We start from the raw sequence: 27,943 nt of genomic DNA, 5'->3' as shown, positions 1-27,943 counted from the left end.
GAAACCTTAAATGTTTTACTCCGGAAAGGTAGTGGGCCTTTAAGCTTCTTGAATTTGATTAAGAATTATAATATCATTTTTAGTCTTTATTGTTTGAGGATTTTGAAATTAAATAGGAATCCTATAAATTGAAAATAGTTTAAACATATTTTATAATGAATAAGTTTAATTCCCTTAAATAATGTTTTGGAACTCGATAATAGTTTCTTAATTATTTTATTTTGTAATTATTGATAGTTTTAGGTAAAAGATAGTATTAAAAGTTATTTGTTTTCACTAGCTGAAATTAATAAGTAGAATGTGAAATTACAATATAGGATTAGTGTAACTTATCTGTAAAGTTCATTAAAGTTAAATAGAGTTATCGCCCTTGTGTATCCTGTAAAACTGTCAAACTAAACAGTCAGCTTCTCTTGGTTAATCTTCCTAAATTCTGAAATGTCCTTGATGTTTCATTGTAAATCATATTCGTTACGACATCTTGTCTTTATTATTCGGAATACATTGTATGAAATTTATGTAAAATTTGTATGAAATAATATATCACTTTGCATCCTGACAACGACAAATAAACATCAAACCTAACCTCTGCCGTTTGTTCTTCTCAACAGCCTTAAGCATCAACTTCGAGAAGAGAAGAGAAATACGACAAAAGATTGTATAAAATTAACAAACTGGGTTCAAATTAATTCCCTGGTGTGGCAATGTCTATTTCTTACTACATGTCACTAGTAGAATTCTTTTTCTCGTGTTTTGATATAAGAATTATTCTTTTTCTCGTGTTTTGATATAAGAATTAACAGAATGCTCGTACAATCATATTCACTTTTGAGCATTCTTTCTTAACTATGTATTTACAGTGTAGATGTACATGTAGGTATTATAGTGTACACATATATCTATTTTCTTATATTACACTCCGAATTACATCGACGAAAACGATTCATTATAACTTTAAATGTGTTGTTTTCGAAAGTGTAAAACCTCAGAATAAACCTTAATCTGTTTTCATTGTTATTGATAAGCAGTCCAAGAGAAGTCATTGAAATTTAATATACTTAGAATAAAACATTCAATTTCCAGATACATTATGTTTACAAATTTTATTATAATCACACTAAGAGAATGTACATACACATATATTTGAATTTGATATAAAATGTTGTGACACCATGTATTACATTATATATATAGAGAAAAAATATCTATAGAGCCAAACGCCTGGGGTACATACATCTAAGTCTATACATCACCGCTCGTTTCGATGTACATGTATTCATTTCATAAATGGATATCTACATACCTTAGCCTATCAAAAGCGGCCCTTTAGAAGCTGTGCTTTCGTTGAATATTGACAAAAAAGCCATATTTTGATGCATTTTGATTTAATGCAACTAAATACATGAATTCTGTCCTATTTCCAGGATAGTGTAGCTGTTCATTTTAAAAATGCATTATACCGAACAAAAAGCCATATCATATAGTGTTCATTTTTCACATTGTCTGCCGTAGTCCTGTTACGGGGTGGGGTATTGCTTGATGTTTCCGGCAATTAATCTTTAATTAGTTCATTTCTGTTTTGTGATTGGCTTGATGCTCAGCAAATGAAATACTAGTAGTTATACCAATAGATGTACCGACTTCACTCTTATTTCTGATATATGCACATTTCAATGCATTTTTGAATAAATTGTCCCTTTAAAGGGATTAAGAGTGGAACGATTTGAAAAGCAGGAGATGCATAGTTGTCCACCGCCGATTTTGATTTTGTGCATCATTTTATGGTGGAAAATACCAAATATCTAAGGATTAACTTTAATATATTTCTTTGTTATGGAGATATAACACATAAATGTGAGTATAAACCGATATGATTTTCAGATACAGCATGTTACACTCTTCCTTCTAATAGCAATGGAAAACTTTCAACGTCATCTTCGACCATCAAAATCAGCCAAAAACCGCAATTTAGCAACTTCGCCGGCATCCATCTTTGATGACCGTAATATATTTCAGTCGCCAATGTGTGTACAGTGATATCACACTAAGTCTGGAATACTATACAACTCTTTTATATGTGGATATGAAGGATAGGGATAATCTACCAGTGTTCTACAACATTTTGTGATCCCCAGGGTAGAATATCCCTATCCTTCATATATATATCCACATATGAAAGAGTATTTTTCTCTCACATCTCAACTTTTAAATGCAATTTTACTACTATGATTTTCCGCCAATTTGAAACCAAATCGATAGAAAATGGGGCTGCAAGTCAATTCTCGATACATCAAAATTGCGTGATATTTTCAACTTGATTTCCGTTGTTTGTATCTTTTAAAGTAAATCCAGTCTAGTTTCTGAAAATAATTGTTAAAATTGTACCCAAAAATTAGTTATATTGTTAACGCTGTGACCTCACAAAGCTTTATTGTATGGGTAGTCATGCAATACCGCCTCAGGCGACATGAGTGTATTGCCCTTGACCAGCCAGTATTACATATGTAGGTATGAGAGAAATTGTATGCCAGACCTGTTTCTACCACAATACGCTTTAGAGGTCTAAATTATTATTCGGTTAGCTCCCTATTATATACCATGTAGAGTATGATTCTGCCTATTTATGATCTAAATCTATAAAACGACAAAAAATAGTACAAAATAGTACAAAAATGCACAATTTTGTATAGTGATCAAATCAATGTACACGTTGATATAAAAAACAAATGATATATTTTGTCCATTTATTACGAGATTATTATACATCATGTATCTCACCACTATAGAAACGCGAACAACAACTCATTTGAATATTACTAATTTAAGTACTTATATGTACATATCAACATACATACACTGTAGTTATACCAAAAATGTGAAAAAAGTAGCCAAAACAGAACGATGTATTGTGATAAGCAATATAAACTATTATCTATAAAATAATGAGATATATGTGTGTATCATTATTCTGCTTATAAACATGTTTTTGAAGTCAACAATTCATTCATGGAAAATATTCTGTTTGACTTAAAAGCCCACAATATGTACCTTTCCGAAACAGCTTTAAATTTTCAAAATGAAACCAGACTGATAGTTTTGTAGAGTCGTAAAGTAATACTACACTTATCATCATCTTCTGAACAATTTAATAAAATGTTCATTTTTATAACGTAGGTCGTCTTATGCTTCGTCCTAATTATCGTGCATTATATTACAGCGACACTGCTTATTATTTAGCAAAACTTGCAACAGTAAATATTTTGGATTCCTTTGATCTCCCACACATGTACAGCTCGGCGACGATCAGTTTGCAAAACGTTTCTGATTGGCCTACCAATCAAGGAACAGTAGTTGACTATCACTGCATCTTTTCTTCACATACAGATTACCAAGGACGTATATGAGAAGGATACGTCACAACGCAGGAGTTTTTGTGTTTGTGCACTGACTTTGACCTTGGGCGACGACTGATTTTCCTTTGATATGTAGCTTGCGGGTGCGAGGGTTACCGTCTTACTTTCTGGAGCGGGCCTTCATTTCATGAGATGTCGTATTTTTGTAACGAACATTTAAGACATATCCTCTAAATCATCCGTCCTTATTTAGCAAGTAATTAACGTTATGAAATTTAACAAACTTTACATTGGTGTTTCGTTTGACTCAATAAGACAAGTAATTGTTGAGAAAAATGTTTTTTATTCTCGGTTCATAGGCGTCTCGCGTGGTGTTGATGAATTTTTCTCACTTATAAATCCTTGAGATTACGGAGGAAATCTTACATTTGTTTTATTGTTGTTATCTCATCTTATCTTATCTCATCTATACAATTAAATCAGCACCTGCGGCTTTGCACCGTGGGAGACTACTGCATGCAGATTTAATCCCAAGTAAGGTAAAGTCGGGCAACGAAGAATTCCGTCGTGAGGCATCACTCTGGAACCATTCAAAAATAGTTTGACTTCATTTTGAAAAGGGTCGTTATCACTCTCTTGTGGGGTTTCGGAGTAAATTCGGGAAAATACTCTCCCCAAAGGGACCCATTTCCTCACACGAATTCCAGCAGGCAGAAACAGAGTATTTTATCTTTCTTTTGAGGATCCGAATGAAGGTTGCAGTGACATCAAGATCGCTTAAATATGACTAAATGTCCTCATATATGCAGGTTGCTGACATACCACATAGAAAGAGACGGGTGGTTTTCTTCCTTACAACAGCAGTGGATCGAAAGGTCTCCAGAGAGCTATGACTATCGCTGTTTCTGGATCTAAGGCCTATGGGGTTTTCCTCGGGCAAGGGTTTGGTCTGCATAGGCTCCCCATGATGTATATGCTGAGGTGAAAGCTTTGGGGGGGGGGGGGTCTTAGCGGTGTCCTTGGGTGTTACAGGGGATTTTCTTAACTCACCCAGATGATGACATTTTACCGACGATTCCATATTACATATAGATTCCGATTGAGAAGAATACGGGTCGAAATGGCTGGTAACATCATGACAATGCGAGGCAGGTGTTTTTTTTACCTAAATAAAGCTGTGATGGTATGCTGCAGCACCGCCGACGTCCTCAGCCGAGGCCATCCCTCATTGTGTGTTTCGACCCCTTACTCGGTACACTTTCAGGATGGGGGGGGGGGGGGGTCCACAGTGACAATCAGTCACTGAGCGTCGGTGGTGAATGTCCAGCTACTGGTGTCCTTCATCCACACCCAGCATGAAGATCGTTCTGCTGCCTTAGTCATCCTTTGCACTGCTGCCCTTCTGGTCCTGCCCAACAACCCTAATGCAGATAGCATTCTCCACACAGACTGTGCGAGGAAGCCTCTGCATCCAACCTCAACAGGGTAGTTCCATGTATGCCAGCCCTGCTCCCTGCATTCCGTCAGCAGTGCCCCATACTTCGCCCTCTTCCTTTCATGTCCTTCACTGCATCTTTCCTCCCATGGGACTGTTAGTTTGATAATGTTGACTTTCTTTGTTCCTGGTGACCATAGAACCATATCCTTTCTGAGGTTGGTGGTAACAATATCCGGAAAAGTTAATATCTGGTTGAGATCTACCTCCAGCCTCCAGTTCCCTGCCTGGCTGATAATTCCAGTTGACTTCTCAGATCTGGATGTCCTTATGTCACCTTCCCTCACTCACAAACCTAATCTGCTTATGCTTGGACATTGGTTGACTGGACCTGACGCTCTTCCGTTCTTTCTCCAAACAACAGCCAGCTCCCTTCGGACTTGGTTGTGGCGCCACGTATATCTCCCCTGTGATAAGGCCACATGAAAGGAGGTATGTGTTGGAGAGTTCCTCTCTGTCCACACAGCTGGCAGTCTGGTGTTTCCACAAGGTCCCAACTGGTGTTGGTAGCACGTGCACACCATACACAGATCGGAGGAGAAAATGCAGTTGGAATTATGGGTATTTCCAGATTTCTGTCCAGGATAGAACACGTGGTTATGTGCCCCACGTTGTCCAGGCTCCCTGAACACCTAGTTCCACTGCTTTGGCCTGTCTTCTTTCTTCCCTACTTGTTATCTCCTTCTGTACCAATGTCGCCTCTCTGTGACATCAGCTTTCTTCCAGAGAGTGTGTTTTGATGTTCCTAAGCCCTGTCTTCCTACTACGGTTGTTCCCACATTATCTTTGTGTCGCAACCGGCTCTCCGCTTCGTCGACTGTCTTGGATACTGACCATTTTCTACCAGTGCGTACTTCTACACCTGCTAGCCGCACCTTGTCATCCTTTGACTCTTTTAAGGCCATGATGAGTCTTACCTTACCTGTCTTGAATAATGAAGAGAGAGGAAGTTGGAGTTTTGTCGTTCTGTTGTATAAGCCTACTGCAGTAAAGCTTTGAGGGACTCCCAACCACCTCCTTAGGTGCCGTTTGATGATTCGCTCCATCCTTTCCACCATTGAAGTTGAGATCTCATATAGCATCAGGGGCCAGGCTAGGCGTGGCAGGAGACCGTGCTGTCACATCCTGGCTTTGAACTTCCATGGGAGACCTGTTTTGTCTATACGTCGCATCCCTTGGACATGTTGTTCTATTCACCTGATGTTGCCTTTGTCCTCTCCTCTCCTCCCCTGGATCTTTAGTTGGAATTGCCTGGTTATTCTTCCCTTCTTTATTATAAGAGATCTTAACTTCCTTGGTTTGAAGGTCATTCTTGCCCAAGTTACTGTTTTCTCTAGGGCTGTCAGTGAAATAGAGATTCTCTCTGGCGAGACCTTTCATGGGGTTTTTCCTTTGGTTGGACAAACGGAAGGTTGTTCTAATATTTGACTAACTGAGCCCGACACGAATTTCTTGATTCCTTTCAACTAATCACCTACCTCTTCTGCGAAACCTTCTACGGCTTAATCAACTGTATGTTGGAGAACTGCTGCAATCTCCTGGATCTTAGTGTCATTGGTTTTTATCTTAGTTTTTATCGAGGATACTGAGGAAGAGCACGATTTGCACGGAGCTATGTCCTTCTCAATGCATGATAACTTACCTTATACGTCCTTAACGTCCGTATGCATGGCTTTCACGTTCGCGAACCGATCGTCGTTAATCCTCGATAGAACTAAGGTATTTTCCTTCACGGCCTGGTTCATGCAAGCTATATCAACTCCAACTGACTGCCGAAATCTATCCAGTGACAGAGTTTTCGAGGCGATTAGATGAAGTCCTTCTGACAAGCCTTTCATGGTAGAGCTTATGGATGTGTTACCAGCAAATACTTTATCTATCATTTGACAAGATGACTTCACATCCTTCTTAAACTCCTCCAGCTCAAAATTAATAGATTTTTTTATCTTTGATTATCTAATTAATTTAATGTTCACGCATTCCTTTATCTCACGAGAACTTTTCCTCACATTAGCAAGTTCGAACTTCAGCATATCTGCATCAATACATAAAGTTGATATAGTGTTGTCATCGATCGGAAGACAGCTATCTTGTGTGAATTTTTCAGATGTGGACGCGCCTTTACATGAGGAGAATAGTTCATTAAGATCAAAATCAGAAACGCATTTAAGAAATTGATGGAGAACATAACAATCTCTAGCATACTTAGATTGTGCAGAAGATTTGATAGTACTTTTCCTTGAAACCAGGCGAGATGTTGGACAATCTTTTAAGTGTCTTGCCTTGTCGAAGAGAATGCCCGGTAGCATGCAATCTTGCTCTCTGAATTACCACAGAGCTTCAACAGCGTCGAAATGTACACGTCTTTATGTAGACCCTGAAGAGTTTGGTCAAACAATTTTAAATCCTCCTCTTGAGAGTGACCTATCATATCTAGGAATCACCCCATTCACCTCATCCCGACTGCTTTACAATATCGAATAAAAACATAATCTTTAACTGGGTCTCTCTTCATCACGTGATAATCTTCCAAAGAATGTACATGTATGTGCTCAACTTGACATGCCGAAGCACATGTGTGTATTATATGTCGGGTTACAACCGTTTGAATTATTTATCGTAGTTTTTCGTAATTATGTATGGACAGCCTTATCCCTCACTTACAAGTTTATACATAACAATTACGAAAAATGAAGAAATGAATTTGTAAAAACTAAATTTATCTTTTGGAGGACAATATACTGAAACCTAGATCTGCAGTGACTTACGTGTCAAAATGTAAAAGAAAAAAAGCAACAACATACTAAGACTTACAATAACTATTCACAGGCATATCAGGCACGTCAAGAATGTTGTAAGAAATTGAAATGTTTGTTGACTCATGTCTATTTCCTCCGATTACATTTACCCCTCCGACTTGTGTTGTTGTTTTTTTCTTGTTTCTCTCTTAACGTTATTTATTAACCCTAGTCATGCTGTGACCGACTAAAGTCGGTTCTTCGGTGTCGTGCGGATACCGACTTTAGTCGGTCTGTGTACTGTACGGCTACTTCGTATTTTGTAATATGAATAGTTCTAAAATAAAACTTATTTCAAAGTTAATTTCGATACTGGCCATTCAATAAATATGTCAGCTTTATGTGTGTAAAATATGTAAACCTAACTCGTTTGCGTTACCAAGTACCGTGCCGTAATTGTCTGCTAGCAGGGATTTTCTCTGTTACATGTTATTTTTAGCCCTGGAAAACCCGCCCGGAAACTCAGACTAGATATTCTGAACAAGCGCAGTGCGGACGTGACCTCACTTCCGCGCACATGTCTGCAAATATCAAAACAGGTACTCCGGTAAAAAACGGCACTTAGACGACGATTCGATCTTAATCGGCGGATTCTTCTGCACGTACGTAATATTTATATCGCACTTGAAATTGCTAGTTGCATTTCATGGTCAAATATATTTATAAATACGGCGAAAATCGATGTTATTTCAGTCTCAAATTGATCTACTCTTATTGTCATTACGTCATCATAACATGTGTAAACTGGAGTAACCTGTTTTGACGAAGACGAAAATCACTAAATTCGTTCTATTTTCGCAACGAGAGTCAAATTAAATGATTGGATTATATAGAATTGTTATGTTGTTATTTGTTATTTATTGTTTGGGATGTTTTAATGGCCAAGTGGTCATAAAAACGAACCAGAATTGAGATTGACCAGACGGTCGTGGGTCCGGTGTCGGAATTTCGCTATGGCGGACGGGAATTTCTTGCTCCGAAATGTTTTGCCGGAAAATCGCGATCTGTTTGAGGAGATATTTCTTAATGAGGACAGCGATGATGCTGAGTTTGAGGGATGGGACGGTGATGATTTTGATGTAGTAGAGGAACACCGGAACGTGTTTGAAGATGACAGCTGGGTGCAAGGCGGTCTACCCCCGTCTGGACGGACTTTCATTGGAAACGCTGGCGTTACAAATCCTCCGGAGGAAGGCGAGACGTTGTCTCATTTGGACATTTTTCAGAGGTTTTTCACCGAAGATGTCATTGGTATGATGGTACTGGAGACCAACAGATATGCAGCCTCCTACTTGGATAACAGGACCCTGTCACAACACTCCAGGTTGAAGAAGTGGGTACCTACAACTGTTGGTGAGATGAAGGCATTCTTGGGGATGGTGATAGCTATGGGGCTTGTCAGACAGACCGATATTCAGGAATATTGGACCACTAACGAGGTAACCAGTACGCCATTTTTTGGGACTGTTATGTCTAGAGATAGGTTTATGAATGTTATGAGTTTTTTTCATCTATGTGACAACAATACTGCTGTGCAGCGAGGCCTTGATGGTTATTCCCCTTTACAGAAGTTAGGTAGACCCTACACAGATATTTTGAAGAGTTTTGAAAACTGTTACAATCCTGGAAGGAACATTGCTATTGATGAAGGTATGATACCGTGGCGAGGGAAGTTGAACTTTCGTGTATATAGCCCTGATAAACCAATCAAGTATGGACTCAAGATGTACATGCTGTGTGATTCTGCGAATGGATACTGTAGTCGGCTTGAGTTATACACTGGTCGCGAGGGAGTACAGCTGGACTGTAGTGGGAATGGTTCGACTTACGACGTAGTGATGCGGTTGATGGAGCCATATTTGAACAAGGGACATCACCTATATACTGACAACTACTACAGTAGCCCTCAGCTATTCTATGATTTGTTTATGAACGCCACACTGGCTTGTGGAACTTTGAGGAGCAACAGGAGAGGAGTTCCAAAGGCAATGAAGGAGGCGCATCCGGCAAAAGGAGAGATATCCGTGTTCAATAATGGAACTCTGGTCGCCCTTAAGTATGCTGACAAGAAGGATGTGTCCTTTCTTACTACAATTCATGAAGGTATGTTTGTGTTGCATGGAGTATCAACATATTACATGTATACATGTACATAATTTCAAGTATAATCTACAGTACAGTATGTTGCTGGATGTGTTATTTTTTAAAATTTGATTTCACAGAAGAAATTTATATACCAGTACATTGTAATAACAACTGAGAACTAGACTCATTTTTTATAAATGTTGAAAACTTACAATATTTTTACCCTGTGCAATTACATGGGTAAGTATTTTTAATTTTAGTTTTAAATTTTGAGTTCTAATTAAAAAAAACCCAGAAAATTCAGATTACTATTTCATTATTACAGGTGTAATGGTGGATACAGGAAAGCGTGACCATGATGGAAACAGAATTGTCCGGCCTGACTGTGTCTTGAGCTACAACAAGTACATGGGAGCAGTAGACAGGTAAGTTAAATAGCCAGACTAAATTTAATTCTTACAGATAAAACACTACACCCGTTCCCTGACATTTTCGTCCGGATTGTGAGTTTTCCGGACTATCGGCGTCCGGATTATCGCGGGTCCACTGTATTGATAGATTGATAATATGAGAACCATTGAAATTTAATCTGTTGAAAAAGATTTGTTTACATTGTAAAAACTGCATCACTGATGCTAGTTTTTTTTATTGATTTAACATGCCAGGTACTGACGACTGGCTGGTGGTTTTTCTCTGGTTACTCTGACTTTCCTCAAACAACAAACCTGGCACGTCCTTATATGACCTTGGCTGTTAATAGGGCATTAAACCAATGAAAAAAAAGTCCTATTAACTTGATGCTAGGAGATTTGCATGTCAGCAAATGAGTTTATTTTGCATGTCATATTTCAAAGCATTTTTTTTTGAAAAGTTTAAAATCAAAACATCACTCTAAATAAAGGACATTGCTTTAACAGGTGTGACCAGATGGTATCCTACAATGGATTCGACAGACGGACATTGAAATGGTGGAAGAAGGTCTTCTTTCATATCCTTGGCATTGCAGTCCTGAATTCTTATATAATCTACAAAGAAATTAGTCAGCACCCAGTTCTTCAAAGGGTATTCAGGTAATGAAATACAAGTAAAAACACATAACGTCAGTTGATGAAGCAGATGTATTATTGGAAAGAAAACATATCTGTCTTAATTAACTTAAGACAGAATTAACTTAAGACAGAATAGATTAGAAAAAAATGGGTTTTGAAGGTGCATTTTACTGTTAGATATTAATAAAAAAAAAAAAAAAAAATCAGGAATCAGGAACTTTGATCATGTACAAAAAGAAAGTATTCAATGGGAGCATAACAATTTTGACATCAAAGGCGTTTTGTGTGAAATCATGAAAATTTACATTCCAATAATCTATTTATTTGACATTTTCAGGAGAGAAGTTGTCCGCCAACTTGTCATGGAGGCTGATGTGACAGGACCAGAGTCTAGAGGTAGGAAGAAGGGAGACAACCTTCAGCGCCTGTCAGCGAGACATTTCATAGGGCACCTTCCACCAACGGGAACCAAATCAGCAGCCAGGAGGAGATGTGTTGTCTGTGGGCCTGGTGAGATGGAGTTGTATAGAGCACAACATCAGGGACTTCCTGCTCCAAGACGTCTTGGAAGGGAAACCACTTTCCAGTGTAAACAGTGTTGTGTTCCACTGTGTGTTGAGCCTTGTTTCGAACTATATCACACTAAAGCAGAGTTTGTGTTGGCTTACAAAAGACTAAGACTTACCACCCAACCTGGACAAGAAGAGTAGACTTTGAATCGATAAATTCAAAATTGTTTATATGATGACATGTTGTGCCAGGCTATGTATATATTTGACAATTACTTAAAACATGATTCATTGAATAAGTTGCGATGTAATTATAATTGATGTCGACCAGGAAATCAGGAAATGTACCAGTCTAAATTTTGGAGGAATATTGCATGTAAAGTGAATTGACTATATTGAGTTAAAGAGAGTTATTTTATGCCAAACAACTAGTCAGTCTGATGCATTGAAATAGAAATTAATTCAATAAACATGTTACTATTTTTCACTTTTTTTAGACAATGCACATGTTTCAAGACCTTAACTCTTCCACTTTGTTAAAAATCCTTTGAATCAGATTATCTCCCTTGATCGATTTCTTATGACAAGTGTACATTTGCCATGATATGACGTTTTTTTTCTCTTTTTAATTAAAAAATGAATGTAAATAAAATAAATTGATAAAAGATATGGATGAGTTTAATTTTAAAATATGATTGTTTGCTGAAAATTTGACTTTAATATTAATACAAAATATTCATGATTGAAGTTTTATCGTTGTTATGTTGTTGTTTTTGTATTTCCTGTAAGGTGAGAAAATCGCCTTGAATTTGCTCAGGAGGTTTCCCAAAAGTTAAACAGCATATTTGAAAATATTTTTGGACCAAAAAAAATTTTTTTTTTTTTTTTTTTTTAAATTTAACAATTCAGCCCTAGACGTCAGTAGAATATCAAACAATACAGCATGACAAGGGTTAACACCGACAGTTGTGACGTTAACGTTGAGCAGACGACGTCAAAAGATCGGTAGACAAATATTGACGTAATGTATATCTGATTATACAAGAGCTAAAGCTCGTGTCTTTTTTTAAATTTTAACAAATAACTCACTCATGTGGAATAAATTCAATTTTCAACAACTCATTGTGTAACCTCTCTATATATCTCAGGCTTATAATTCTAACCAAGTTTGACTCATTTCCCATGAAAATTGAGCAAATCATGCTCATAAATGTGGTTTTCCGATATAAACTATTGTAAATATGACCCATCCACATGGGAAAATCTCTATTTACGTAACCGTTTGTGACCGCTATTGGTATCAGCATACACTAGGATGTTACTGCTACCATCCTGGAGGCTAGACGTACCTCCTACATGCCAATGTATAGTATATACGTACGTGCGGTGGTCTGTATAAAATCTCCTTGCGCCAGAAAGCAACATGGAACTACATGACATTCGGAATTTGACGACAATACAGCAGCTATAAAAACGCATTGCTATTATCCAATAAATAAACTGTGGTGGTTCAGCTGAACACACGAGCGAACAATTTTTTTTCCATAACCCGATAAAATTAAAAAATAGTGACATCAATACTTATCATTAATTTTATACTCTATTTGATAAAATGAAGTATGTTTAAATGTAACATTATAGTGGTTTTTCAAGGGATTCTTTTTTCCGAATCAATACGCAACGTCAATGTCTCTATTGCGACGTCACGATAACGTTGGGGTTTTTGCGCCATTCTCGGAATTTTTTTTCATAGTGGTATGCAAAAAAAAAAAAAAAAAAATTGGCCAATCAGAAAGCCAGATTTGGTATGAAAACAAAGAAAAATTAATTATATGTATATGTATAAGGATAAACATGTCTCGCTGAGAATTTGATGTTTTATACGGTTCACTTTTATTGCCTAGTAGGTAAGCGATATAAAACAAGTAAAATAAAATGCATGCAAACGTTTTAATAATGGTTTGCATACCGTTAGCAGCAAAAGGCATCAGTTGTAGCTTTAAATACGACACCATTCTCTGTCTAAAAGTCACTTGAACTACAATATCGCAGCTATTACAGTGGTGTGTTTACCTTATTAGGTGCATGTTCTTGTCTAAAAATAACTTCATCTGTGAGGGTGTGTGAAAATAGAATTATAAATCTTGTGTCTTTTGTAACTTTTAAAAAATAACTCACTCATGTGGAAAAAGTGTAACCTCTATTTAATTGTTTGGGACCTCTATTAAAGTATCAGCTTACTGTCGGATGTTATATATTTTTTTATGCAATTGTTATGCAAATCATGTATACAGTACAAAATATTGTAAATATACGTGGTCTACGTAAAACCTTCTCGAACCGGATCTTCTATCTTTAGAATCGTCCGGGGATCGTATGCAGCGCATACGTGCCAGTGCCTGCACATTGACTCTGTGATTAAAAGTCATCATCGTATTGTACAGGTGATTGCTAGGAAAAGTTGGGCAGAAAATCTCGCGAGATAAGTAATGTGCTTGAAAATTTCTGTCGCTTGGGTTAAAATGCACACGCCTCATTCCATAGTGTGAATGGAATATTTATTTTCTTCTACTCATATTCATAGTGTCAGAAATGCTTTGTTGTCTTTGCGAACATTTGTGTTAAGATTGAAACGATACGATGATCATCAAATATTGTTATGACTTGTCGAGGTTTTGACCATTACGTAGGTCACACGAGTGCCATATGATTATAATAATTATATTATTTGCATGCAAGTTGTCTTGTATGCATACCTTTGATATTTACACGTTGGGATTATTTGAATAACGTATCGAGATTAATGTTTGCCAACAAACACGCAAGGTCAGTATGTCTTTTTATTGGAATACAATTTTTGAATTTTATTTTTATTGAACTTGAAATTAGAGGCTGGGCAAAAATGTTAACGAAGGTTTCTCAAATCCCGTTTAGGAATAAAATGCAAAATGGCCACCATTATTGTGTATTAATTTCTGGTATAGTTTTAGTTTTGGAACTATTCTAACATACAAAGAAACACGTTTGAGGTGTCAATTTCAACTAATATGAGGATGGCAAATCGATTAGTGATAATTTTGAAATAATTAAATGTCAAAGGAAGCTTTATTTTAATCAAGAATGAAATCTAAATTCAACAGATCTACTACAATATATTCGTCGTTCAAAGGGAATATTTGTGATATCTCCATTTCAACACACACACACACACACACGCACACACACGTATATATAATAAGTTGTTTCTGAAATTGGCTCATTTTATGTAACATTGGTTTCTGCTTGAAATCTGTTGTCCATACTGTTGGATGCAAATGAGTTGCAATAATAAGTAATTCTAACAAATATAAAGAGATTATATTCAAAGACATAACCAATTCGAATACGTTTGTATTATATGTACATAATGATATTACAAATAACACATTGGACGATACAAACAAATCACTTTGAATGTGCATACTGGGTCAAAAACTAGATAAAAAGTATTGTTTTGTTCAGCCATCTACTAGGGAAAAAAGAAAGCTGTAATTAATTCTGATCGAAAATACCCCCATTTTTCAATACTTTTGACAAGTTTACTATGCAATTATAAGCATACCTACATGATAAGAGAGAATGTAATGTGGATAAAGATCCTTAAATTATGTAGCTGTAAAATTATTTAATGTACAATAATTCATCACCAATGGCGTCTATCTTTATTTTTTTTAATCTGCATGAATAGAGGGAATTTGCCCAAATATTTATAGCGAAAAGGAAATTTCCAGATTTCATGATGTCAAGAAGAAATTATCTATTGTGACCTCATTAGTCAGTAAGATAGGACAGAAGGCAGCAGGTTAATTTAACTATGAACAATGTGATCTTTCAATTTTTGTGTGTACATTTTTATCGGATTTATCAAATAAAAATGTAGTAGATTGTAATTGTATTGGTATGAAATATGCTTGGATAAATAGTTACTATGCTTGTTCAATTAAAATATCAAGATTGAATGAAGATCATGGGTCAGATTGGCTACAAATATTTCTTGTTAATAACTTGAAAAGACCTAGATTCCTAATATTTTGTCTGTGACATTCTCGGATGAAGCGCTGCCAGTTTTTGAATGAGCCTGACCTTCATTCGAGGCCACAGAGTGACTTTTCGTCAAAGACTGATAAATCCTTGAGACCTGGTATTGGGGTTGTATCGTGGCCTTCATTTAAGGTCACAAGGGGTCAAATAAGATAAAAGCGTTAAAATGACTTCTTATCATTTCTACGAGACCTAAAGACCTGATATTGGGTTCTGAAAAGCTCATTAGTATACAATATCTGTTTTTTTTTTCAAAGCAAGGGTGATAATATTTAGTCCATTTGTCGTTTTGTATTTTTTCCAATTTATTTTCTGTTACTGTGCATTGTTACCATATGTTGTTTTTATTTTACAAGTACAAATAAGAACACACAATGCATTTTGACAGCAATGCCAAAAATCATTATATTTACATCTACAATTAACTGAGTACATACGGTCAGACCATGATGCCAAGTTGTGGTCTACAATTTCATTTCACATTTAGACAATGATATTAGTCATTGTAAAGTGATTTTGCAGGTATGTTTCCATCTAAATATAAATAAAATATAAAAAACAAGAATTTTATAGTGCACAATTTCCAATTTGTAACTAATATGTATATGGCATCAAACATGTTTGTCTGTATTTTAATGATTTTCACAAAATAGCATGTCACAATTTTCGCACAGTCATGGCACATATAACTTTAATTTTGACCATGAATTTGATTTATAGGGTATTTTCATTAGTATTCTGATACAGACAGAATATGTATATACATTTTAGGCGTAACAAACATAGCTATGATTGCTATTGTTTTGTTTGAACGTTTTGGGGAAGACACCGATATAGGTTATCGGAAACTCATTTTGCATTTTGGATGGCATTAATCTAAGATAGCGAACAGTAAAAGTATCATTGTATTTATTGTATATTTTATATTTATCTTGATCATGTGTAAGATGAGCTACTAAGCTCAACATGTGATCAAGCTTAAATGAAATCTATTATTATTATAATTATTATTATCACAGGGAGGAAACTCGGAAGAGACGACCAGATCACCGATTGGGAGTTATAATGTCTAAATCAACAATACCGAAAGTGTTAATCGCCTTGATAATGCTCACGGGCACTTTCTTCATCATGTGAGTATTGTATGTTATTACTACTGTAAACCAACTATACCGGAGTATTACCCGCAGCCGCGTATAGCCTCGGGGAAACTTTCTATTTGTAGGTGATATATACTGTGGACTGCTAGGTGTATGGGTACATGAATGAGCGCACGTGTGTCGATTCACGCGCTTTATATAGGGGTCGGTGAGTCGTCGGAATGTAAAACGAAAAATGGCTGTCCTCAACCGTAAACGATTCTTGAACAACGAGTATACTTATTTAAAAAAAATCATTTTAATAATTTTAACTTGCATTGTCAGCTTTAATGCATGAAAACGTCACATATTTTGACACAACGACCTCGACGCATACGGTTTCCAACAGCAGTTTTGGACGTCAAGCGGCGATCACAACATAGCATGACGTCATTGGATTATTGATGACGTAGAACAAATGATGACGTGATATAATGGAAAAAGTAGTTTGGTCAAAGTTCACCGTATTATCCAATCAGAATGTGTACAGAGTTTATACCACGTGTGGTATAAACAAATTGTTAATCAACAGCCGCATCGTTTATTTGATACCCTGAAAGCTGAATAACACCGCCTATTGTGGTAACAATACATATATAAAGGTGTATTATTGCCAAGCAATGAGCAACTTCGGTTGTATAAATGTCGATAAAGGTTTCTCAGCTGTTTTTGCTTCAGAAATGGTACACCAAACCACATAGAAATCATTGCCTGCAGGCCTATAACTGAGTTGATAAATAGTGCGAATGCAGCAAGTGTGGTTAAGTAACTAGTAAACTAGTTGACTAGGAAATTGTTATGAGGCTTGTAAATCTAGACAAAATATATATAGAGAAAAAAAATTCGAGGGGGAAAAGTCGGGTATTCATATCGCCTGCTGCAAGTCTGATTAAAATCCAAATCTTCAATTGCATGTCATGCATGTGGTGCACCTCTCATATTACACCGCATCGAATATAAAAATACTTTGACGCCTCCGATATGCGAACCTTTTAAGTATGCAAATGAAATAGGCCTATATTACAAACCATGGATATAAAAGTATCATGTTACGTTTTCTCTTTATATCGACGTAGATTACTAGTAGAGAAGTGTAATGGAAGAACTGGTCCCGGTTCTAGAGGTGATTAGCTTGATCACATAATTTGTGAATTTTTCATTTGCTTCAAAACGTATGATTAAATCTTCTTTTAAGTTGTAAAGTATGTTTGCAAGGTTGGAGTCCTTCAGATAAAAGATTTAGACTGATAATAGGCCATGGGTAAGGAGGGTCCCACATGCACCCCCACCCCCAAACCTCCGAACCAATCTTTTTAATTGGATTATGTTATGAAATTTTGAAGTCCCTCTTAAATATCCAGTCAACTTTAAATTCAAAATATAAATCTTCAATAAGAGGTCAAACAACTGATTAGAATTGCTGTGGGAAACATTTTTGCTGCGTCAAGCAAAATAGGAAAAATAATACCATTTTTGAGCTTAAAACGCTATTTTTTCACTTCCTACGTAAAAACCATCATATATATTGGATTATGTGGTCCTTATATGTATTTTATGTTCAATTGTGGTCATTTTGACGCCTTATTTGTCTACTTCGGTTGAAAAATGTCAATGTTATGACTAATTTTCACCTTTTAGTTTAATTCATCTTAATTAAGTTCATTCCAACTTATGCAATGTTAACATTTTAATTTGTGACCAGTGGATCGTAAGGGTTCGGAGGTTTGGTAGGAGGGGGTGCATGTGGGACCCTCCCAGCCCATAGCCTATAAGTAGTTTTAATAGAAACTCATTTAAATACAGTGACTTTTGAACACCTGAGTCCTGGTTTTAGTCACATATATCGCTATATTCACTTAATTAGTAAATCCGTAAACAATTCTTGTAACCGTTTATTTCAGAAAGTACTGAAGGGATATGTCTCCAATATTAAACATAAGCTTTTCTTCATCTCTAGTTATATGAATACAATGTACATGCATTACATTTTGGGACCGATCGGTTAACAAGAAGCCTGACAGGTAGGCATATTTAAAGTATGTTGCAGCAAAATTAATTGTTTAAAAATATCAAAATAATCGCCGAAGCTCTAATTAATAAGCCTAATTATACAATAGATTTTGGCCAATCTATGTATTTTTGTAATTTTGATATGTATACACATGTATTTTGTATATATATATACAGAATGCAGTATCTCGACGTCAACAATGTGCACTCAATGGCAAACACATACACGTTAGGGTCGGGGGTAAAACATTAGGATCGATCGGGTAACCCTAAACAGGCATTATTTTTTTTGGCCTAATGTATTGTCGTCACAACGTGACATTACTGTAATTGCTAATAAATAAGTCCATGTAATTGAATCAATTAATGAATTTGGCTTTGGTCACACTGTATGCGTTATAGTAATTTTGATATGTATATTTTTTCAGAATGCAACATCTCGATGTCAACAGTGTGCATGTTAAATCTCGACTCGGCAACATCTCGACCAACAACAAAGTATTAAACCGGTAAGGTGAACTAAAGTTAGAACTATTGTTAATGGCACAAGTCTATATTTCATATTTTATATAGGTGTATGTGATGATGTTTATTTGCATCCACAAACTTCAGTTACACTATGCTAAAAGATCAAAGGGTAGATTACAATGAATTATTTTCAGATGAAATGACCCCATGGTAATTGCATTCTGGGAGAAATTTCCTTATTCTATATCGTCATCATATCTCTCGATAATCATATATCTCGATACTATTGTCATTCGCTTTACGATGTCGCTCTTGGCGTTTAAAGTCGCTAAAAGGTTCGTGTTGGACCATTCTCCGGTTGATGCGTGCGCATCTGCTCACTTCCGGTATTGGCAGTTCGCCAGATAAACAAGCGATAACCATGTCACCATTATAATCATTAATATTACTTAATGGTTTTGCAGTTTTCAAATAGAAATAGAATTTTCGTGATGCATTTTCCTGTGTTGTTAGGGTGTAATGTGGCATCAGACGATGACCTAGTTTTAGTTGTTTGCAGTAGATTTGCAGAACATTTTAGAAAAATAAGGCGGGTATTCAACACACGTGTTTCATCGGTAACATCGGATCTGTAGGATAGATACTCCAGGGGTACCGATTACTTACGATCTCTATACCCCTGGACTATCTCATAGTAAAACTGCAGGCAACAGAACAGAACAGGTAATTTAGTCCTTTGCTGCACATCAAAAGAGCCGTATAACGGAACACTGTGGTTGACTGTGTGGCTTTGAAGTTGGACGTCGCTCTCTGTAGCGAGAGCGTCTTAAAAGGATATCTACGTTGTCCTGTGATTCGTCAAATGTTTTCCACTGAGCTGCATCCAATTTTACTATGATATAGTCCAGGGATGTAGACATCGAATGTGATCGGAACCCCTTGAGTATCGAGGATCATGATAATGCGTATAAACTTGTAATTCACTGAAAATGCGTCAACATACTGGAAGTACTTGTATGTTACACCTGTTTACAGATCGATATACGTACTAGCTGTAGTCATTCATCGTTTTATCGTTTCCGGTAACCATTTCTTGTAGTATACAATATTATCTAAATGATACAAATATATTCGTATTTATTTGGATATTTTATATATTTAATGGTTTAGGTGATTTATTCTCGCCAACAATCCAGCAGCAAATGAGTCCGTCATTGTGTTGCGATTGTAAACACGCTTCAGTCGGTCGATTTTCCGTGAATTAAAGCATTTTACGATTGAACGTGCTTCTGGTTCGTAATGATGTTAATCTTATTTATAATTCCATTTCGTATCATATCTTTTAAACACGCTTCCCTAGATATTTTGATGTCTACATTACAACTTCGCCAAACCGACGATTTCCACATGTGAATCACGACGTTATAATGCATTTTTACGATCGTATTAAGTTTTGTTATATTCCAAATGTATATATATTTCAATGCTTTTCTGCGATTATTTGGATGAAAAACTATACTAAACCGGCCAAATATACACTTGTACAAACTTTTTTTCGAAACATCGTCTGATTCTCGGGAAATATAGAAATCATTTAAATGTAAAAAAAATACCTGTTCGAAAGCATATATAATTAATCGGCAAAATGCATATATTATTTATCGCAATATGATAATATTATTTATTTAAAGATTTGTCAAATTTCTGCGCTTATTCATGCAGGTAAAAATCTTGGTAACTACAGCAAAATGCTTGAAAAAATGCAAAATATCGTGAAGCTTAGCCCATAATTGCAGAAAATTTGCAGAGCATTTGTCCGGCATACGAGTACATACATTTGTACACATCCAATTATTTGTTGTTACAGCTGTTATTCATGTCATTCTGACATAATTCTAGTTTTCTTTATTTATCAAACTTATATCTTTATTTTAAGTTCTTAAACTTCCAACTAGTGTCACTGATAGACGATTAGTGATCATTGCAATTGTTCGGTTAAAAAGATAAATGATTCGTAAATCATTAATTAGTTCAATAAACTTGATGATTAATTGATTAATTTATTAATTAAATGTATATTTTTATTTTCAATTTCTTTCTAAGAACACTGCCATTGGAATCAACTGATCTCTCAATAGCGGCTATTTCTAGAAACATTCTTGGTCGCTATCACATGTATCGCAAGATACGGCGAGGAACAAATATGAAGGAGCTTTTTGATCCTCAGTATTCCACGGTAGAACTTGATAGAACTTCAGGGACTCTAACAGCTGGGGAAAAACTAACAGTTAAAATATCACTGCGTAACGGTTTCAATAAGAAACTCACTCAGGGAGGCGACCTGCTCAATATCTGGCTCCGAAGTGATAATGGCGCTTCGGCTGTCGCTGGCTACATAGTCGACCATATGGACGGCACTTACACGGGTCACGTGATGGCATTCTGGAGCGGAAACGTCATTGTGAGAGTGTCTGTCACTAATACGAAAGAGGGAATAGGTGTATATACAAACTATGTGAATGAACATGGAACTTATAAATTTATAAAGGCAACATTTACGAGCGATAAAAAATTCACAGAACAGACATTATGTGCATCTTCACCATCTAGTTGGATGGAAAATCTATACAAAGGATTGTGTAATTTTACTACAATGAATTATGATATCCCTTTTTATTGTGGGAAGCCAAAGAAACTATCGTGTGCAAACTGGACAACATATCGCTATGATGATACACTATATCTGGACAGAGATTCCACACAAATACTCAGGTAAGTAAAAAAAAACAACGCCCGAAACGTAATGGCGGGCATTCTATTCTGTCATGACAAATTACAGTGTAACCTTCCTTGTGGGTAGATATCGATTGGGTCGTCATTATTTTGTGAGCGAAAGTTTTAAGTTTGTTTTAAGTTCGATTCTGTGGTCACATAGACTATTCTGACCGCGGTTTCCGAGTAGTTATCATGACTAACCACAAATTTTTTATCCTATTGTTATATATACGTCTACATATGTGTAATACTGGGTCTGATATTAGTATAACTATAACAGAATCAAACTCTTTTGTAGATATTTTGGTTATTAGGAAGAGATTGTTCGTTTTTCTCCTAAATTGTCCGGTTTTCTCCTAAGTTTCTAGTTGTCGCCCTCTGTAAAACCTCCAGCTTATATTCATGCCCACTCCACTTTTCAGCTTTTAAGTAACCAAAACAAAACCAAAGAATAAATTTGTGCAATCTGTATTCGATGAACTGTATACCAACTTTCTTTCGCCGCTACAAAACGCGATTTCCATTTCTAACACAGGTTCGCGATGATTGCTATTCGCGGAATTAAAAATTGAATTGAAATTCATGTAAATTTAAGTGATGTTGATATAAATTTCCAGATATTCACTTTGTTTGAATCTACATGGATCGCAATAATCGCGGGAGTAAATCACATGCCAATAAAAAGATGATTTACGGGGTTTCGAGATCCCAAGACGACGTTGACACAGTGCAAGCTTACGTCGATTAATCCCGCCTTTCGGTGAGTATGACGTCACAAAAATCACGTCAAATTTGACATCACAATCACTGGAAGCTGCGACTAATCCACTGTAAATCGTATTTACCCACGTCGTTTTAGGATTTCGAAATCCTCGTATTGAAGCTAATACTTACCGCCGCCTATTTGGGGGTCCGGAATTGATTTTGTGACGTCACGTGGTTTTGTGCACACACAATTAACGTTTTTGGAAAAACAATTTCTGCCTTCAAGTGCATAGTGTAAATAATGCAACAATATGTACACTGACTTTAACGTATTGTATCCTCTCATGTTAACAATGTTGTGTTGATAAATGAGTAAGAATCAATTTTGTTTCTCAGGCACAGGGACAAGTTGGTGGGGGAGATTCATTTGGCCATTACTCCGAGTAAGTATGAGAGGTTTTATAATTTCTTGATATGACATCAGTGGTAAATTACATTAACATTCTTTTCTTACATCATGTGTGGTATCACAAAACAAAGCGTTTATGAGAAAAATGGTCCTGACAAACCTGCAGTTACGGCTGTTGGAGGCTGCGAGTTTGAGCCAACGTACGCCAGAGGCTTGATACTGATTCTTGATCCTCCGAAATCCTGTCCCGTCACGCAAATTATGAGAGTATTTTATATAACCCTTATGACAATGACGTGTGAACTAACACAAATCGGTTTTAGTTTTACATTTTTATGTTGTTCAACACTTAGAACTTTTAATTATGGCTGTTAAAGGTAGGTTTCGCCCAATGAAATATAAAGACTACGAAATTGAAATTTATCCTGTACATAGATGTAATCTTCAGATCATTTTCAATGCATACAGCGAACAATATGAGTGGTCAGTTGCCTAGCTTGACCAGGAAAATGCTCCTCTAAAAATAGAGCAAAGTCAAGCTTAACATAAAACATAACGTATTTTTTTCCAAAACGAGGCCGCAGCAACAAACGGAAGCGTGCAGATGGCAGCGACAGCTTGCCAAGGCATGTTTAGTTTAAAAAAAAAACAACAACAAATCGAAATGTGATGAACTGTTTATACATATCATATAATCTAAAACACTTCATGTTACTTACATACGTTCTAGCTTATACACCAAACAAACATGTAGTTAGTCTGCGACTGTATGTGCGCTGGCATATGTGTTGAAATTTAACTCACCACTTGCAACGCCGTTACACGAGTCCCGAAAGATCCGGGCAAGTTCCGCTTGAGATGTGGCTTCATTTTCTTCTATTGCTACATGCCATCTCTGAATTTAATTCCCTACAGATATCCTAGGATGCTACCGTTTCCATTATGATTTCCTCCACATTGTTGCCGATTCAGACACTTTTTTTTATCTAACACACTTTCGTTCAGCTCTTTTGTTTACTTTTAGTGCGTCACAATGCGCATGCGCGATACTTCGACAACACAATCCATCGCAGCTTCATTTGCATACTACAGTGTAAACCCTCTAACTAGAACTCGCATTCCTCGAATACCCCCTATTCCTCGAACTGATCGCATGGTCCCGACCGTGCCCTTATATAATGTATGTAATCAAACCACGGATAGCTCGAACTGCTATTCGTCGAATACACCTCATTCCTCGAACAGAAATATATCCCGTTCCCGTCAAATGTATAGTAAAGAAACCATCTATTCGTCGAACAGTGCTTCTATCGTATGGATGCGGAAGTTGTCAATTGGATTATTTAACAAAAATGAGGATTGTCCTAACGAGTCACGGCTCCGTATTCTGTTATGTTATCGGTATTCAATTTCCATCCTTTGCGGTTGCAAGTCTATTTAATGTTTTAGTTTAAGTTAAGGTTGAAAGGACAGAGCTCATCCATATGCAGCAAATCAATGTTATTTTTAATCAATGCGTTCCGTATATTGTTTTTTTACGAATTGGGTCATTTAACTTTCCCGGTTTCTGTAAGCATCGTTTTCTCTTACATTAGTGCCTTTCAAATACGATAATATTTTGATTAGCAATTTTACAGTGCTTATGCATTATTTTTAAATCATTTAAAATCATCTGCGAATGGCGAATTTTAATCAATATACTGCACTGTACCTCTTGACCTTCATGTAGATAGCTAACTAGACATTTGCTCTGCCTAATTTACACTTCAAATTATCTCCAGCATTTCAAAACGTGCATTTTTATAAAATACACATTTTATTAACATAACGATCGAAACTCACCGTTATAAATATTTCAAATACTGGAAAACAATACTTAAATCGTTATTGACATGCATGCTTTTTCACAGACTGTGGCAATTTTCAGCATTTCACAACGTGCATTTTTATAAAATTCACATTTTATTAACATAACAATTGAAAATCACCGTTATGAATAATTTAGATGCTAGGAAACAATACTTACTACGTTATCGACATACAAGGTTTGTCACAGAATAGCAATTTTCAGCAATTCACAACGTTGAACGATTGAATATCGCCCTTATATATATACACTAATGTTTTAAATGCTGGAAAATAATACTTCAAACATTATTGACATGCATGGTTCGTCACAGACTGTGGCCAGTACATATGCCTATTTTGGCAAACCTCGGATGAGTCGAATACCCCGTATTCCTCGAACTATGAACCTGGTCCCCTGCAGTTCGAGTTAAAGGGGTTTTACTGTATTTTGTCTGACAGACATCGTATTAAATCAAGGATTTCCTTCAATTTTGTATTCAAGATACATTTGTTCAATCTCAAACGCATAGAGAAATTAAATTTAGGTATTTTCAATATGTTTTTTCATCTTTTCTTCCGTTTATCGGATTTTACAAAAAAAATATTTATTTGGTTGGGCGAAAACTACCTTTAATAGGACGTTGATATAACAAGCCAAACCATTAATTAGGAATACCGAAAAATAAAAAACCTGTATTGTGGTAGTAACATTGAGCAAACTGGCAGATTGAAGTGTTTACCGATCAGGAAGCTTGAGCTGAGACTTATCAAATCAAATTATTTATAAGATTTGTTTATAATTAATGTACATTTTGTAAACCTGTCAAAACATCTAAAAGGTCGTATATATTCTTCTCATTTTAAATATGTTCACTGAATAATGTATACTGCTATACTTCGGGAAAGGGTAAATTAAATTAGATTAAACGCTAGTATTGTATATTCTACAAACTTTCGTGCTTATCACACGACCCATTTGAAAGCAAATGCTTTATTTGTATATCATAAAGCGAAAACAGTAACTTTCCCTTAGAGTCGTATATTTTAACAAATATATATCATTGATTATTCATTATAGGCCAATAAACGAGCATGCTTACTAACGCATGATTGTTCTGTCATTCAACTACAATGTGAACTAAACATTTTTATTGGAAAAAGTTACTCATAGGTAAATTATGACCTCACAGAAGTGAAGGTCCGTTATATTATCCTATCCCTGGTATTTTTGGACAATGTGATTTTGTTATTTATTTTAACAATACGCTAATTATCTGTTTTTGTTTAAGGCTCCAGTGGAAATCTAGACTATCCTGTACCGAAATTCGCTTGCAACGATTTGTCTCCCTCTTTAACATGGAACAGCACAGTACCATCTGGTTTCTTCTATAAAGGGGAGTATCAGAATCTAATTTGCCGTACATCTATAAAACACAGTCGTGAGCAATATCGGGCATGCCTAAAAGACCGACATGTAATTTCAATTGGTGATTCAACAACCAGGAACTGGTTCTTTCTTTTAGCGGAAGTTATGGAAATAAACGACTCAATTGGAATTTTATCAAATATAGCGTGGCAAAAATTTGCTCGCGCTTTCAATGCTTCACTAGGACTATACACGGAATGGCAGCCCCATGAACTCCCATTTTATGGAGGAGAAGCAAACAGAAGTAACATTCAATCTGTAGCTGCTCGATTGGATAAAATTCCAAGCAAAAGCAACGCTATTGTTTTAATCCACTGGTTCGGTCACATTGCCAGGTGCTGTGATCACGTGGTCTTTAGAGAACACGTGCGCAATGCAAAGACTGCTTTAATAAAGCTACTGGAGAGGTCTCCCGATGTTCAGATTTTCATAAAAGGTCCTCATCTCATGAAATATATTCATATTTTACCGCCATTTGCGTACATTGGTATGTATGTGGAACAGGTTTTACTGGAGGAGTTCCGTGATTTAACAGACAAAATTATCTATCTTGAACAATGGGACATGTCTGTAGCTATTGAAAATGTTAATATTCACCCCGAGCCCATTCTGGACAAGGTGTCCCTTAACAATCTCGTCAATTTTGCATGTAAGTTACATTGAATACTTCAAGGTATATCAAAGCAATTAAAACATGTATTGTGCATAGATAGATTAATTTCGAAAAAGCTTTTGATATTGTCTGGAGATTAGGATTATGGAACAAAATAATATCAAGTGGTATAAATGGAAAGTGTTTTAATGTAATAATTAATATTTAAAATGACATTAAAGCTAAAGTCATTAAAGATAATATGTTTCTAATATATTTAAGGAATAGATGTTTTTTGTTGAGGTTATGAGGATATAATGATAATGGAGCACGTGTAAATTATGTAACCCCGACGAAGCCGGGTTACATAAAATTTACACGGGCTCCATTATCATTATACCCTCATAACCTCAACAAAATAAACATCTATTCCTTATATTTACAGTTTTTCAAGTAAATTAATATTATTTATTCCCGCGGCAGTTGCATATTTTTTATTAAAATACCCATATTTTTCTCTCTCCCGTCATCGTCAATGAATTCGATTGAACAGCTGATTGGAATCGAGTCATTCATATGTTCCCGCCAAAAGTGGGGTCATGACCCCACGTTGCTACGCAATCGACTATTCCCGTAACAGTAGAACCGCCGCGCGCGTTGTGCTAACATTATACACAGATAATGATAATACTAGAAAGCATGGTTATTGAGTCCATGTCAGTGCAAACTGTAAATATTTAATTGTAACTCTAGAGTGAGACAAGGTGAAGTGAATGTAATAATTAATATGTTAAGTGACATTAAAGATGTATGGTCTAACTTTTTGTCATAGTGAAAACTGTTGAAGTGTTATACATATTTTCTCCGTCTGTCTGAGTTTTAAACTTTCTAATTTTACCACTTTTTATAAAGCAGCACTTGGAAGTATTTTTAATTTTAAAGTAAAAAATCTTTTTAACGTGTACACGTGAAAAATAGGCTCGAAAGATGCCGAATCATTCCGAACTCTTCCGAACATCGTCGCGACAATCTCGAAGTAAAACGAGAGTTGTGAAACTAAGAGAAAATGTCAACAATTTTTCATAAACAAAACATGTGGTCGACCTCAACAGACTATCTACAAAGAAAATAATGGTCGCGCATTACAATATTTGAAACACACAATATTTTACGACATTGTGTAAATTGGATGTTTCAAATAC

General features: G+C 36.0%; 2 protein-coding genes across 10 annotated transcripts in view; both read left to right on the top strand.

Annotated features, from left to right (window-relative positions):
* The window catches only part of LOC138307638 (NXPE family member 3-like), a 58,105-nt gene that overhangs the window by 19,197 nt on the left and 10,965 nt on the right, over positions 1-27,943 (top strand). For 4 of the 9 annotated variants that reach the window (XM_069248444.1, XM_069248447.1, XM_069248449.1 and 1 more), the window contains 5 exons: positions 16,389-16,502; positions 18,947-19,027; positions 21,090-21,758; positions 22,863-22,909; positions 26,013-26,997. In XM_069248444.1, the coding sequence (XP_069104545.1) occupies positions 16,389-16,502; positions 18,947-19,027; positions 21,090-21,758; positions 22,863-22,909; positions 26,013-26,812 (1,711 nt within the window). In that variant the 3' untranslated portion in view covers positions 26,813-26,997. Of the gene's footprint in view, positions 1-13,288; positions 13,734-13,763; positions 14,116-16,388; positions 16,503-18,409; positions 18,530-18,946; positions 19,028-21,089; positions 21,759-22,862; positions 22,910-26,012; positions 26,998-27,943 lie in introns of those variants that run through there. The other 5 variants (XM_069248450.1, XM_069248446.1, XM_069248452.1 and 2 more) reach the window with 5 other exon arrangements.
* Positions 109-12,036, top strand: LOC138307435 (piggyBac transposable element-derived protein 4-like). The gene is made up of 4 exons (XM_069248189.1): positions 109-9,749; positions 10,057-10,156; positions 10,649-10,801; positions 11,118-12,036. The coding sequence occupies exons 1-4, from the start codon at positions 8,600-8,602 to the stop codon at positions 11,488-11,490; spliced, it is 1,776 nt and encodes a 591-aa protein (XP_069104290.1). The 5' UTR covers positions 109-8,599; the 3' UTR covers positions 11,491-12,036.

This window comes from Argopecten irradians, chromosome 14 (assembly GCF_041381155.1).
Source record: "Argopecten irradians isolate NY chromosome 14, Ai_NY, whole genome shotgun sequence".
NCBI classification, from domain to species: domain Eukaryota; kingdom Metazoa; phylum Mollusca; class Bivalvia; order Pectinida; family Pectinidae; genus Argopecten; species Argopecten irradians.
The sequence above is the reverse complement of the archived record's forward strand: the minus strand, read 5'-3'. Positions and strand labels throughout refer to the sequence as shown.

Bases quoted from the DNA above. Each gene is read 5' to 3' on its own strand.
- LOC138307435 (XM_069248189.1), top strand. From the start codon at position 8,600: ATGGCGGACGGGAATTTCTTGCTCCGAAATGTTTTGCCGGAAAATCGC. The intron at 10,157-10,648 runs GTAAGTTAAATA...TTGCTTTAACAG, and splicing joins TACATGGGAGCAGTAGACAG to GTGTGACCAGATGGTATCCT. The intron at 10,802-11,117 runs GTAATGAAATAC...TGACATTTTCAG, and splicing joins GTTCTTCAAAGGGTATTCAG to GAGAGAAGTTGTCCGCCAAC.